This window comes from Ptychodera flava, chromosome 17 (assembly GCF_041260155.1).
Source record: "Ptychodera flava strain L36383 chromosome 17, AS_Pfla_20210202, whole genome shotgun sequence".
Taxonomy (NCBI): Eukaryota; Metazoa; Hemichordata; class Enteropneusta; family Ptychoderidae; genus Ptychodera; species Ptychodera flava.
The window spans coordinates 2,537,240-2,552,500 of NC_091944.1; the positions used below are offsets into that span (position 1 = coordinate 2,537,240).

Consider the following 15,261-nt stretch of genomic DNA (forward strand, 5'->3'; position numbering starts at 1 on the left):
CATTCAAATAAAAAATGTTAAACTCATTAACTATGGACAACTGTACTCGATGTTTGAGTGGAAGGGCTGTGATCTTCATACTGTAATTTTTCATCATTACAGGATGAAGATCATATTTAGATGCCTACCCGAACGCAGAGCGCAAGAGTGTGCTTGTATAGCCAGGCGACTTGAATAATTCTGGATAGAGAGATAGACAAAGACATTGTGATATAGAAAGACAAAAAAGGCGTGAAAATTTCGTCATGCTCGAATTTTCATATGATCAATCAGAGATAGATTGGATATGACGCCGAAACAACAGGAAGTAAACCGAGGGGGTCTGAGACGAATGGACTGCAACCAGTAACGGTGCGAAAATATTGATGATTTTAGGGTTCGATTCCAGGTAGAAATGAAACACATGACAAAGGGAAGCGGAGTTGTTGGTTTGAGAAAATTTCAGATTACAGTACATGCGCAACATGACTGAACGGAGCGAGTGAGATAAAGAGAAATGCGCCACGTACGGCCATGTGACCAGCTGTGACAGTGATACAGAACTAGAACCCGACAGAACTGAGAGAAAGACATGCTTAAGGCGGTGAATCGGGGGGCACAGCAGAGTCATGATGTTTTAAAATTTCGGCATTGTACGAGAGACTGCGATGAAATATTTTTACGTGGCATCTCATGGACGCCATGAAAATTGTACAGTGAGTTTCATTTTCACACATTGCTTTAAAAACCAAATGATGTGATAGTATTTGGCGCTACATTATTTACTCAGGTGACTCGAACTATCTGGAGAGAGGACACTAAAGATGAAATACGTAGCATAGGACTTACCGTTAGTTGAATCATCATTTGCGTACTCTTGGTTTCCTTCAGACACTTCACGGAGAATGCTGTATGTGAAAATAAAACGTGATAAAAATGAGTGAATTACGTGTACCGAGACAGGTAAACTCACAATCAAAAAACCATGGTTGTCGGGCCACCATTGCGACCGTACATTTGCTACCAATTGTACTGACCTCCTTGCGTCGTTCAGCGTTAAAGTGGCCATAAATCATTCTCTTCATGGGAAAATTAATTGCTGAAATCGAATGATACGCTCTCCATAATGGTCATAAAACGTTAGCATTATGTGTTAATTAAGATATTTAGTACGGGAGCAATTCATCACGGTTGCCGATTTGTCTGTCTTGGCGTACTTACATTGATCCACCATAGTCAGGTATCTGAAACGGCGCCGCTCTCTGATTTTGGTCTTTGTCCTCCGAAAGCATATCTAAAGTGCGACAGAATTGAAGGAAAACTTCAGGAAATGCATTTAAAATATAAGAAATCAGGCATGATTTGTACATTTGACAGTTGAAAATGACCGAATCTGTCCTTGACATGCTCGTATCCATGTGCAATCCTAGTATCATAGTGCTTTTTACCAATGATTTGCAAGGATGATAAAATTGAGAAAAGCGATACTACAAATACGGCTGAATGTTTTGTCTCAGGTCTCCCTCGAAAAAGACTTTAAAATCAACAGCTTGAGAAAAATAAGGTCACCGTACGTTTCGACATTACAAAACCAATTTGCCGAAAACATTGACCATATTCTGAGGTTGATAACAGCGGCCTTTCATCATCATAACTCGTGAACAATCAAATGTTACTGACGGCTTTTTGAGGACAAGGTGCAAGAAATAATCATTTTATTCACAGATTTCAAAATGAGCACACACAATTTGCGTACAGTGATTCTTAAAATCTGTCTCTCAGATTAAGGGGATAGCTTTCTCAAACAACAAAGAACAAACTTTCAATTGTTATTAATGTAACAGTTATTAATGTTATCCACCTACCGTCTATGATACCTTTGATTTCAGCCATAATATCAGCAGCATCCCCTATCGAACAGAAACAACAGGTGAGATGACTCACTCATTTGATGAAATCAACAAAATATATTCATCAAATTTAAGTAGGATATTTCTAATTAAAAACACTGTCAACATAGCTGGAAAATGGTTGAACGAGAGGTCTGCTTTGTGTTTACACACAAACTGTACCGCTGTTTTCCTCCAACGCGAGGCGAACACTGAATTCTTACAATGTGTAATGGCAAAACAGAGCAATACAGCTATGCTGTACGGAGGGTAGCTGATAGGGCCATACATCTATGCTGTACGGAGGGTAGCTGATAGGGCCAAGTGTAAGTGCGGATCAAACCTTAACAACTCGGTTCATTGTAGACACGGTATGCTTAAAGTTGACATCAGTTCGAGGTAGACGCTGGGTTGAACAGTTTAAGGTAGAATGTGGACTCTCAAACCTTTACAATATTCCTTTGGCCTACCTACTTGTGGAAACTAATTTTGTAGCTTATGAAGTAAAGAGAGTTTTTGTCACCTTAGTTTTATGAAAATCGGGAATTTTATCCCCCCCCCCCTAGAATTAATACGATAGGATGTGGTCATTTTGGATTTCAAAATAGATAAATATTGAGTAATTTGTTTCTCTAGTAAACTTTGCCCGGTGACACCAATTTTTATTTTCGATTGTGGCAGAGAGAATGGTTGAAAGTTTGCTTGATGAAAGTTTGAGCAAAAGTTTAAGTCTCACTTTCGTGGCCCGAACTACTTTAATAGTTTGGATCTTGTTCAAATGTTTGTAATCGGTAAACAAATATACTGAGTTACGCTTCTGGTTATATTGTATGCGAGGCAAAAATCTCACTGCTCGGGCTCTTTGTCCTCATAGACTGTAACGTTGATAGTAACAAATACACTTTCATTACAGGTAATTTTGCTGTCTTGGGGAAGAGAGCCGCGAATGCAATAGACAGATGTGTGTACGGATAGGCAAGAGCGTACGGAAAACATATGCACTCATACTTAACTATATCGCAGAATCCCACTGCTTGGAACAGCAGGGACAGAAGAATAACGCATTCACGCAAAACATACTTACCACGACTGATTTCACCATTCGACAAGCCTTCATTTTCTTCACCTGATTCACGGTGTATTCTGTATTTGTGGGTATCGATAGACAGGAACAGAAATAAAGAAAAAACGTTTGCGCTAAATTATTAGTGATACAATTAGAGAACGGGTACCTGCCTTGGCGTCGCCATTTTGACATTTTAAGTCATTGGAACTTTTATGAAATTATTTGACAAGAGTTGCGTTTCCTATTTCAATTGCTTATAGAATCCTTCATTGTCAACAGTTTTTTGAGACTTGGATAATACGGCTAGGATTTGAATGACCGAAACGTTAACTTCACGTAGATTTTTCATGCTCTCAAATTTCATAGTCGTTTTCAGTTAGGTACACGGCGGATGACCCATTTTTTTCTAGCTCACGTGTGTAAACACGTGGGCTATTGTCATAGCGATGTCTGTCTGTCTGTCCGTGTGTGTGTGTGTGTGTGTGTGTTAGTGTGTGTGGGTGTGTGTCTGTCTGTCTGTCTGTTTACACGATAACTCGAAACGCCTGAACGGATTCAAGTCAGATTTGGTACACAGGTACAGTATGCTACTTGCAAGAACTGATTAGATTTTGGTTAGTGTGGCTTGCATATTAATGAAGTTATGCAATATCGTTTTTTTTCCGTACAATGGTTTCCCTATGGAGACGGTAATGACAGTGTAGCCATATATCAAGAAATACTGCACAAAATGTCATGAAACTTTTCACAGATGACAATCTCAGAACATTATGATGGTACTGTTAGTGTCATGGCAATTTCCTTCTCATTTGCATATTTAATGAACTTTTGTATTAGCGAGATAACTCTGAAATTCCTGCACCAAACTTGATGATACTTGCAACAAATATTGATCTGATATATATCTAATTATACTTTGAAGCATTGGGCAGTGTCAAGTTAATAAATAGGTCATTTGCATATTTTATGAAGGTTTGTAATTAGTCATATAACTCCAATATAACTTGACCAAATGTGATGAAATCTGCTGCAGATACTGATCCGACTAATATCTAACTGTAGTGTAAAGCATTAAGTAGTGTGAAATTAATTAAGGGTTCATTTGCATATTTAATGAAATTTGTAATTAGGTATATAACTCTGAAATTACGGCACCCAAGTCTTTGAAATTTGGTACAGATATTGTTTTGATAAATATCTAATTGTACTGAGAAGCATTTGGCAGTGTCAAGTTAACAAATAGGTCATTTGCATATTTTATGAAGTTTTGTAATTAGTGATATAACTCCAAAATAACTGCACCAAATGTGATGAAATCTGCTGCAGATACTGATCCGACAGATATCTAATTGTGGTGTAGAGCATTTATTTGTGTGAAGTTAATTAAGGGTTTATTTGCATATTTAATGAACTTTGTAATTAGTGATATTACTCCAAAATTACAGCGTTAAATTTGATGAAACTTGCTGCAGATGTTGATCTGATAAATATCCAATTGTACTGAGAAGCATTGAACAGTGTCAAGTTAATAATTAGCTCATTTGCATATTTCATGAAGTTTTATAATTAGTCATATAACTCCGAAATAACTGCATCAAATGTGATGAAAACTGCTGCATATACTGATCTGACAGATATCTAAGTGTGTTGTAAAGCATTTAGTAGTGTAAAGTTAATTAAGGGTTCATTTGCATATTTAATAAACTTTGTAATTAGGTATATAACTCTGAAATTACGGCACCAAATTTTGTGAAACGTGCTACAGATATTGATCTGATAAATATTTAATTGTGCTATGAATCATTGAACAGTGTCAAGTTAATTTAGGGATAATTTGCATATTTAATGAACTTTGTAATTAGTGACATTACTCTAAAATTACAGCATTAAATTAAATGAAACGTGCTACAAATGTTGATCTGATGGATATCTAATTGTCCCATGAAGCATTGAGCAGTGTCAAGTCAATTAACAGCTCATTGCATATTAAATAAAATTTTGTAATTAGCGATTAAACTCTGAGAGTACTGTGCTAAGTTGAAAAAACCTGCTTCATTAGTGATAACATATATCTTATTGTTCTGTGAAGCATACTACTATTATGAACCTGCTGTAAAACACGTGAGCATATTCAGTTCATATCTGGTTTTCTAGGTCAGAAGAATCGTTCTCCGAACCAAAAGCGACTGTGTCAAATTTTGACAGAAATTTGCAGTTCTGCTGTTTATGTCGATTCACCTTACGTCTAACAAACAAATAAAGTTTTTACTGTGATGTTTTTTGTGGAAATTGTACATTAAAATTTAGCCCTTAGAGTTAACACAGGCAGGCAGCCGTACACAATTTTGCCCCTGAACACATGCAAGCAGGCAGACAGCCATTTTGCATTTCATATATAGGTAAGATGCAGGTATTTCGTTTCTCCAATCTGATATTTGCATGATGGCAACCCCAGATTTTTATTATCGGTCATGAATGACATGGTTTAAAGTTTCCCGAGTTAAATATGAGCGAAAGTAAAAAATTTTGTTGCACAAAAGGACGTTTTATAAAAAATGACGAGTCATGGAGAAGGTTGAAAATGTATGCTGTAAAGCTTGATTTAATTACCCTAATAATAAACTGGCTTATTTTTTTATTTAGTAAACGATGACAGTTTTCCCTGTAAAGAAATCTGATTGACAGTGCTCTTAAATAACTTACATTGTTCCAAGTTGATCACCAATTCGTTTCGGTTGAGGTCTACGGTTGTTACTTGCTGGTATAGTACCTGGAAATGTACAAGGTGAAATTGAAGTCATAACGGAAAGTCTTAAAGCATTCCTGCGTCAGAACTGAAGCATTCATTTTTAAACTTCCAGCAGAGGAAAGATTTTCACAAAACCCGGACATTCATCTTATTGTGTTGAAAAGTATTGCTAATGTAAAAATCACGTGATTTTTCTGTTTGACATATACCCAAAAGGGAATTGCTTATTGCTCCAAGCGCCCAACCGATTTTTCGAGGTTTTCATCATCTCCTGAAGAAACCGTCATAAGCAAGCCAGCCACTGAAACCTAACCTTGGTTCAAGTATTTTATTGGTATTTTTGGAGTTAATGGTGAAAAGAAACATTGGGGCATGCGTAGCTGACGCTTGTCGTGCTTTAATACCGTGTTATGACCTCTATTTAATTGTAGCACATCTCCGCTTAAACGATCTCGGAAAGAAGAAAGCAACGCAACTATTGACGACCCGCATTTTTAACATTTACAACCCAACGTTGTTAAGACAAGCTGATTATTATATCAGTACCTTTTCCATTCTGGCCATTTGTATCTCTCTCTCCTTGATAGGAATTCACTCCTGCGACACCAGTGCCACTACGTCTCAACCTGAAATTGAAGGGAATTATCATTTGACAAATTAATCTAATCGCTCAGCTTTCAAGACAATAATATCAACATATCAATATTGATGTTCGTACACAATTAAGCTAAATTACAAATTCTGAGAGCAATTAGCACGATGAGCAATTGTGTTACGGTTCAATGTGCCGCTGTCAATTGAAGCGTAAATCGAACTATTGGCGTCGAGACGAGTCATAGATTTCAGCCTTGGTAACGAAATAGTGCCGTCATTCTAAAATTTAGGAAAACTGAAAACTATTCACTAATTGCCTTTTTCAACATGTCATCCCTAAAACAAAAGTACGTATATCATCTTTCGTCTATATAAACTCGATAACCATCAATGGAAGTTGGATTTCATATCGGAGCCATTTCGGAGACCCCTCCTTAAAGAAATACATTCTCTCAAAAGGTAATGGTAACTTATCTATCCCTATGTAAAATGACGTTGAAATACATTCTATTTGATTATCAACTCTGCTATAAACAGTACGTTTCGGTAAGATATATATTTTTTATGTTCTTATTGGTTTTCCTGTTGAGAGTATCATTAAGCATGGATACAAATTATTGCAGGAATACTTCGACAAAAACCCCACTTTGACAAATTGTTTTTAACAATCAATGCAGTTTTGAACCATCATAAGAATCGATATTTTAAAATGCGTCTTATGAAATGTACAGCACAAAAGTTAAGGAATATATATTGAAAGTTTCGGCTGATAGCGCAAACATATCTGGTTTTAAACGACGTGACCTGACGAATCTGTCAACCAATGGGTAACACAGTAACGAACCTTAAGAGGCTTGTTCTTCTGAAGTATTATTTTTTCAAACCCTCATTTCGAGCTATTAATGGATCATAAAAGAAGGTGTATTTTTGTAATTGTCACACCTACATGTGAAGCGGACGGTATTGGTCAATTAATTCGTTCTTTGATGTGCGGGCTGATTGCTCGCACAATAATGAAAATTAAACGTACACGTAGGTGATGTTAATTTTCTCTATCGCACATTGTTCAAACACAAGCATGTTTTTCTATGTAAATTTTCTCATATTAGAATAAATTACACAAAATGTTGGTGAAGAAAATGACCCCTATTAATGGAATTATTAATCCATCTCATTCAACCAAATAAAGTGTTCTCGGTGGAGCACACAGGGCTTTGTCTTTCTAGCAACCCCTCATTTGACTATGCGTAACAAAAAGCACATTGTCTGTGATCAAACTGCACGAATAGTCACTTTCAAAATGTGTATGATATGTGTGATATGTTCGAAACTTCGTCGAAATTTCTTCACGTATTACCGAATCAGTATAACTGCTACAAAACATTGTTTAATTGCATCTCATTCTTAAGTGTATCGCACCCCAACGCACATATGTCTCTGCTGATGCATTTTCATGGAAGAATGTGTTCGCGTCCAAATCAAATGGGCCCTGAGTTACTCTATATATAGCTGCTTGTAAATCTAAAGTTCGAATATGGCTTTAATGAATAAACTAACATTGTGTTCCTGAGATAGTGTAGTCAAACACATGACATGCACTTAGCGAGAGAGAGAGAGAGAGAGAGAGAGAGAGAGAGAGAGAGAGAGAGAGAGAGAGAGAGAGAGAGAGAGAGAGAGAGAGAGACAGACAGACAGACAGACAGACAGACAGACAGACAGACAGACAGACAGACAGAGAGACAGAGACAGACAGACAGAGAGACAGAGACAGACAGAGACAGACAAACAGAGATAGAGATACAGAGACAGACAGAAACAGAAACAGAGATAGACACTAACAAACAAACAAACAAACAAACGGACAGACATAGAGAGTCAGAGAAACAGAGAGGGAAGGAGCGGGGAGAGAAAAGAAGTGATAGAGTGTTAGCTTGTGTTTGGCATGACATACAGACAGACAATATGACATACAGACAGACAAACATGATATGAAATCACATGAAAAGTGTGACGTGATGATGACCACTTTCTTCATTTGCAATGGCAACATTATAACATCATATCAACGCTTGAGGAAGACAAGCTTAAATATGTCAAAACTTACATCATGTTAGTGTCATAAAGAGGTACAATCCTGTGTTTTCTTCCCTTTCGTCGTTTCCAAGCACTTGTTGTTGAAACTACTCCTTTGACGAAAACAGACGGGAAAGAGACTATTGGAGAGTTGTTTATTCACTGAATTTGATCTCAAGATCACCTGATCAAAGTCAGAATAGTGGAACTTGATCAATATGGAATGCCCCTCGGGGACAGATATTTGTACTGTCAAATTTCTACGATACTTTCAGGGTCCATCGCTTATTGGGGCTCATTTTAAAGGTTTTGGAGTAAGAAATATTTTCACCCTCTTATTTAATTCTAATTTTTATTTCCTTTGATAGAGTTACCATGGGGATGGCAACCATTTTGAAATCTAATTAGATGATACGTTTCTCTAAGTACCAAACTTTTCGCGGTAACCCCTGATTTTTATTCTTGATTTATAGTGAGAGCATTGTTGAACGTTTCATTCAGGAAAGTTTGAGCAAACGTTTAAATCTTTCATTTTCGAGGCGCATACTACCTTTAAAGATGTCCAATACGTGTGTATCGAAATTTAGCATAAATGATTATTGTTGTGTTACAAGCAATATGGTGCATTATCATCATCATCAGAGATAATTATCATGATCATTGCTTCGCTCTCGGATAAAATTATGTTCGCCGATTTGTCAAGGCGAGGCACAGCTGTAAGGGGAAGGATACTCGAGTTTTAGATTTGCGTTACCGGGGGGAGGAAGATATTAGTAAAGACAGACCGATGGAGACACGACGAGGAAAGACGGTAGTGTCGTGTAAACATTCTCTACAACGTTTAGAATCAGTTCACAAGGCGTGCAATTCAACACGACTCGATGAAACATGACCATTGGATCTTAGGATGAGTCGGTTAGGATTTTGGAATGAAATTTGTCTCTTTTGTGTCAATGTTTGACACAATGTGCACCGTATCAACGCTCTGTGTATTCCCAATTTCAACTTTTTGATATACATCAATGCTGAAAATTTTTTCGCAAGTTTTGCTCTTCAGCTCTGTTTCATTTTGACTATAACCCCAAGAGCTACTGATCGACTCCCTAACACACCAAGATCTACTGATTGGCCCCCAACACCCTCTAACACCCGCATGATCAACGGATTTACCCAAAACAACTGATCTACTTATCGACTCCTAGTAACCCCAAAGATCAACTGATTGACACCTAACACCGCCAAGATCTACTGATCGACCCTAACGGACAAATTTGACAATCATGACTGTTAAACAATAGTGCAGCCAACGGAGCTATTCATCGAAAAAGCTATTCCAGGAGCAATATTTGAGGGCAGGGAAATTATAAGTTTGCTAGGGCAGGGGACATATTTTAGGTGGCAGGGGAGCAAATTTTAGTTTTTTTGTTGGGCAGGGCAGATATCGATTGGTTGTCCCGGGGACAGGGGAAGTTGAGCCATTGTGTTTTCAGGGGAAATTTTTTCACAGGGCAGGGGAAAATCGACAGGTTTTTTCATCACAGGGTAGGGTAGCTCTATGTTAGCAGGGGAAATGGAATGACACACTTTTAGGGGAATTTTTTGCAGGGCAGGGGAAATCGGCAAGTTTTTTTCCGTCACAGGGCAGGGGAGCTTCAAAAATTGACAGTGGGGAGGGGAAACAGGCAAAAATAAGTGGGGAGAGGGTAAAAATGAAGTTTGAGTGCGGGAGGGCAAGTCGAAAAGTTTTCAGTGGCAGGGCAAATTATGAACAGCTAATTAATTACCCTCATGACTTAAAATTAGTCAGTTCACATTACTTGCCATGCACAAAATATCTTATCATAGTAAAGACCCCTTTAAAAGTGCATTGTTCGCGAGTTCGTTGGCTGCACCTGAAACAAGGTGCTGGTAGTACTAACCTTTCTGTGCTTGGTCAGCCGTTCCACTGTTGATGCTGTAAGTATTGGAAAACAAACGAGCAAAAATTCAAATATTACCGACGCAAATATCCGGAAAGGCTGTCGGAAAACTGGGTTTTCAAGAATATTTTCATTTTAGAAAATGAGTGTTATTTATTCTTTAGAAAGGAAGAACGTGAATGTATTTTTTTGAAGGGGGTTCACGCAAAAATCTACAAGAAACACAATTGGAACTATTTTGGGATAATTGGATGGTGAAATAATGCCGGTTTAATCTGCAAATGTAAGCTCATCTGCTTTTCTTTTAAGTTATGCACATGTTTTTATAAGTAATTTGTAATATTGCTAAATTCAGCTATAGGGCAGCTAACACTTTTGAGAAATTTGAAAAATATGAAGATCCAATTATCCCAAAATACTTCAAATCATGTTAAGGTATAAAGTTTTATAAAGTTTTGAAACCCAATTCAAAAGGTGAGTCCGCTGTACCCTATAGATAATATCTTTACCGAGTCACACTTCTATAAACATAAGCAAATCAAACAATCATAAGGTAGAATGCACTTCGGGGACAGATATTCGGACTCTTAGTAATTTTTAAACTTTTCTCATCTACAACTCGTGGGGCCTCATTTTAAAGCCCTTGGAGAAAGACAATTTTCACCGTCTCATTTTTTTCTAAAGATGGAAAAAATTATTTATCTTCATTGAGCTGACACAGAGATGGCGGCCGTTTTGAATGTAAAATGTCGGTAAATGATAAGTGATTTGTTGATCTGGTAGCAAACTTTGATGAAAGGTGACACTTAAATTTATGTTTGATTTGGTAAGAGAATGGTTGGAAGTTTTCTTGAGGGAAGTTTGAGCTAAAACATAATCGTTCACATTCGTGGCGCATGCTGTTTTCAAATGACCTACCCCGTTCCGTAGTCTCTCAGTGACAGCCCTTCGCTTGGATTGGCGTCCCTTGAAAGATAGTCTGAAAGACAAACAAAACCCGTTGTCAGAGCAACCTGCTTGATAAGCCAAACAAAACATGTTTGCGTCTCAGGGCAGAGTAATAATATTATCGATCCAGGCACTAATGCTTCAATGTCGATTCGTTTTTTGAGATAACAAGCATGATAATTACATGACTGAAAGACTAAACATTGTAGATTGGTATATCTAATTGTTTCAGGATAAGTTAGGCCGCTGGGACTTTGAGAAAAGTTTATTTTGATCCGTGAGAGTTATTGGAGACTATATGCAATGCAAATTGGTGACTTGTTACTTTGAGATCAATTGTATTCTAGTTGATTGATTATCGAAAAATCTACAAAGATCAGTGATCTACCCGACTAATGAAACGAATTATAAGCTAACCGAAGACTTAATAGCGCGCGGTATTTATGTATGAACGTACGAACAAATGGATGGATGGACGGATGGATGTGTGTATGTTTGCGAGTGTGTATATGTATGCAACTACTTACGGATGGACAGACGGATGGATGGATGGATGGATGGATGGATGGATGAATGGACGGATGGATGGGCTTTGTGTTTCTCTACGTGTCTATGTATTTATGAGTGTTTGTGATTTGTTACTATATGCACAATCGATGAACATTGTACACAGGCAATTCAAAAGACACGGTCAGTGTATTGACCTGAGAACTGGCACCATGGTAAAAACCAGAAAAAAGAAGAGAAAACATCGAAAGTACAAAGCAGGAGTATGCATTGGCCCGAACACATCTTAAACATTATTGAATCTAGAGGGATCTGAATCTGGGAAGGATCTGACTCAAAGGTGTGTCCCATTGAGAAGCATACAAATATGTGAAGCCAAACAGCGCGAGTTCCATGATATTAGTTACCGGCCTGGAAATGGGTAGTAATGAGAGAAATTTATCGTACTTTAGTTTATTAACATTCTATGAAGTTAGACAGATTTTGAAAACGTCTTCCAACGTCTTTAGAAACCTAAAAACTTAGAGGTAAAAACCACATCTAAAATGCTAGAGGAATAACCACTCTGAGGTATGTTGCGAGGCCTTTATAAGATAACTTTGTTGTTACTACAAAACGTTACTGACTACTTGTCTGTTTTATGTAAATTCTCCTACTGAAATGATAAACACGATTGGAACTAATTTTCTATAATTGGATCTTCATATTTTTCAAATATCTCAAAAGTGTTAAGTGCCCTGTAGCTGAACGCTGTAATTACTAAATTGATGAATTAATATTACAATTTACTCATAAAAACAAGTGTGTAACTTAGAACGAAAAGTAGACGAGGTCACATTTGCAGATTAAATTGACATTACATCACCATCCATTATCTGAAATTAGTTCCAATCGTGTTGATAGTTTACCGCCACTGTTGGACCCTTGCAATCTCACTGTTTTAGTCATTGAAATGGAAATAAATTCTTTCGGGTATTGAACAAACGGTACTTTGAAATTTTTTCAAACCAGTGACAATAATTCTCGCCCTGAGTACAGTATCTTCTCCAGATTTCCATCATGTGCGAAGGCGGACGGATGAGAACCCACCCCGCAGTGCAGTCTGGGTAATGGAAACTGTGCGCATGGCCCATCCATGTTGACTGAACCATGCGACGGTCGGATCAAAGGTCATCGATCAGCGAACCTTACATTAGTGACCATGGCTTTACTCACCTCTTAACATACTCTTGATTTCAGCCAGAGACTCCAACGTTTCGCCTGACGAAAGAGCAATATTTGAGAATTAAGAGATTCGAAACCGGATTAACGAAAATTGCTCTAAAAGAAGGAACATTGTTTCCAGGCAAAATGAATGGCCTCTGGACGACAGAAGAAAGAAATCAACAAGCGATTCGCTCTTAGTAAAGCAAGTAAAGCAGACAAATACCCTCGTCTCGTCTTGTGTGCGACTTAACGACCTTCTGAATAGTGCTTATTTTTCGAGCGGGAGCATTCTTTGAGGACGAAGATTTTGCAAGAAAAGTAAATTTGTTCGACTCTGCTCGCACCAACAGTTTTGAAGAGAAAGGGTGGATTCTTTGAGCAAAAGAGTTTTAACAGGAAGGGGTGATAAGAGTCACAGGAAATCTGGGTAAGATTTTGAACTCGAGATTCTGGGCGAGAAAAAAATTACTGTCTTTACAATCGAAAATTTGTGGCCTTCTTCAAATGACCACTTCTGTCATGGTGAAATTATCATAATTCATACTTTTCAGTCAAAACCAAAACTCACTTTGAGGACGGATGAATTCTTCTCTCTCTTCATCGGATTGTTTTGGTGGTAAATTCTCCTCACCGCTATCTGTGCGTTTCAATCTTAAAAAGGAAAATCAGCTTTTTAAATATCAATGTAGCATAATAATTAATTCATTTAAGATAATATGAAAAATAGAGATATTTTGAAAAAAAAACTTTTGACAAATATCACTTCCAGCAAGTAACATTTGGATTTATAATGTCCCCCGTATAAAGCACAATACAGAGCCAGGCACAAGATTCAAACACATACGTTTATAACTGTGAACTGTGGCTCTCTCCTCATTTTATGTGCATTTCTATGTAACGTATTTTGAAGTTATCACGAAAATACCGCATGGAGGATCCACTAGGACATATATCAGTACTCTCTCTCTCTCTCTCTCTCTCTCTCTCCCTCTCTCTCTCTCTCTCTCTCTCCCTCTCTCTCTCCTCTCTCTCTCTCTCTCTCTCTGTATGTATGTATTTTCAATGATACATTACACCTGAAGAAGCTCCGGTGTTGGAGCGAAACGCTGTGTTGCATCTTCATTAAAATATGCATGGACCATACAACCGGGTAAAGTAGTGTGCTCCATACAGTTTTCTTATAATACATACACACACACACACACATATATATATATATATATATATATATATATATATATATATATATATATATATATATATATATATATATATATATATATATATATATATATTAATTATAAACCAAAACTTGTTTGTATCTTCTCAGAGGGGTAAAGTGCTCGATGCCGGGATACGTCAGTACGTTTCTTTATCATTGCGCTGCGTCACCCAGCGCAATGATAAAAATCTTACTGACGTATGTAAGTGTCGCATCAAGACCAATTGCCCACTCCAGGGGACTTGCCAGTCTAAATCTATAATCTATAAAGCTACTGTTACAAGCGATGCCAATGAGGCGAAACATTACATCGGTCTAACTGACAACACATTTAAAACACGCTATGCAAATCATGTCCAATCTTTCCGAAGTAAGGCATATGCCAACAGCACAGAATTATCAAAATATGTCTGTCACTTGAAATCTCAGGACAAACCATTTAATATATCATGGTCAATCCTATCAAAAGAAAGCAGTTACTCAAATGTGTCAAAGAAATGCAACCTTTGCCTTACAGAGAAGCTATTCATACATCGATGCAGATAAATCTAGCCTTTTAAACAAGCGTTCCGAGTTGGTCTCCAAATGCCGACACGAAAACAAATTTTACTTGTCAAATTTCTATCCAACCCACAACACCGAATGGTTTGACCCGACCTGATACTTATATGTAAGCACCTGAAGCAAATTTCATACAATAAAATCTACCTATCTGACGATCGCGTGTGTGCGTGAAACTCGAGTAATAGGTATCATATATTTGATGTGTTCTCATATTTATTGTAATATTTATTGTATATATATATATATATATATATATATATATATATATATATATATATATATATATATATATATATAATATATTTATTGGCAAATACTAACGGAGCGCTATAATCCGGTAGATTTATCGTCCTTATCTTGCTGTTTCCGTCTTGATTTCTCTGGTTTTGGTTTCGTAAGCGTTGTTGACCTCGTTGCCCTCGTTTCGTCGCCGCATCATCGACAAATGTAAAAGGCTCTGCCGAAATGAAAAGTAGTGAATCGTTACAGATCATCGGGTACTCATAAGAGCACAACTTTGCACAAGTTCAAATGGAAAATAGCTT

General features: G+C 37.3%; 1 protein-coding gene across 4 annotated transcripts in view; it reads right to left on the reverse strand.

Moving 5' to 3' along the window:
- Window positions 1–15,261, reverse strand: part of LOC139115137 (uncharacterized) — a 37,918-nt gene that overhangs the window by 3,033 nt on the left and 19,624 nt on the right. Inside the window, exons 7-19 of one of the 4 annotated variants that reach the window (XM_070677044.1) lie at window positions 15,038–15,173; window positions 13,499–13,581; window positions 12,940–12,984; window positions 11,188–11,248; window positions 10,270–10,295; window positions 8,382–8,463; window positions 6,230–6,309; window positions 5,638–5,704; window positions 2,953–3,011; window positions 1,845–1,889; window positions 1,201–1,273; window positions 829–887; window positions 129–180 (exon numbers count right to left, since the gene is read on the reverse strand). In XM_070677044.1, the coding sequence (XP_070533145.1) occupies window positions 129–180; window positions 829–887; window positions 1,201–1,273; window positions 1,845–1,889; window positions 2,953–3,011; window positions 5,638–5,704; window positions 6,230–6,309; window positions 8,382–8,463; window positions 10,270–10,295; window positions 11,188–11,248; window positions 12,940–12,984; window positions 13,499–13,581; window positions 15,038–15,173 (868 nt within the window). Of the gene's footprint in view, window positions 1–128; window positions 181–828; window positions 888–1,200; window positions 1,274–1,844; window positions 1,890–2,952; window positions 3,012–5,637; window positions 5,705–6,229; window positions 6,310–8,381; window positions 8,464–10,269; window positions 10,305–11,187; window positions 11,249–12,939; window positions 12,985–13,498; window positions 13,582–15,037; window positions 15,174–15,261 lie in introns of all 4 variants that reach the window. The other 3 variants (XM_070677043.1, XM_070677047.1, XM_070677045.1) reach the window with 3 other exon arrangements.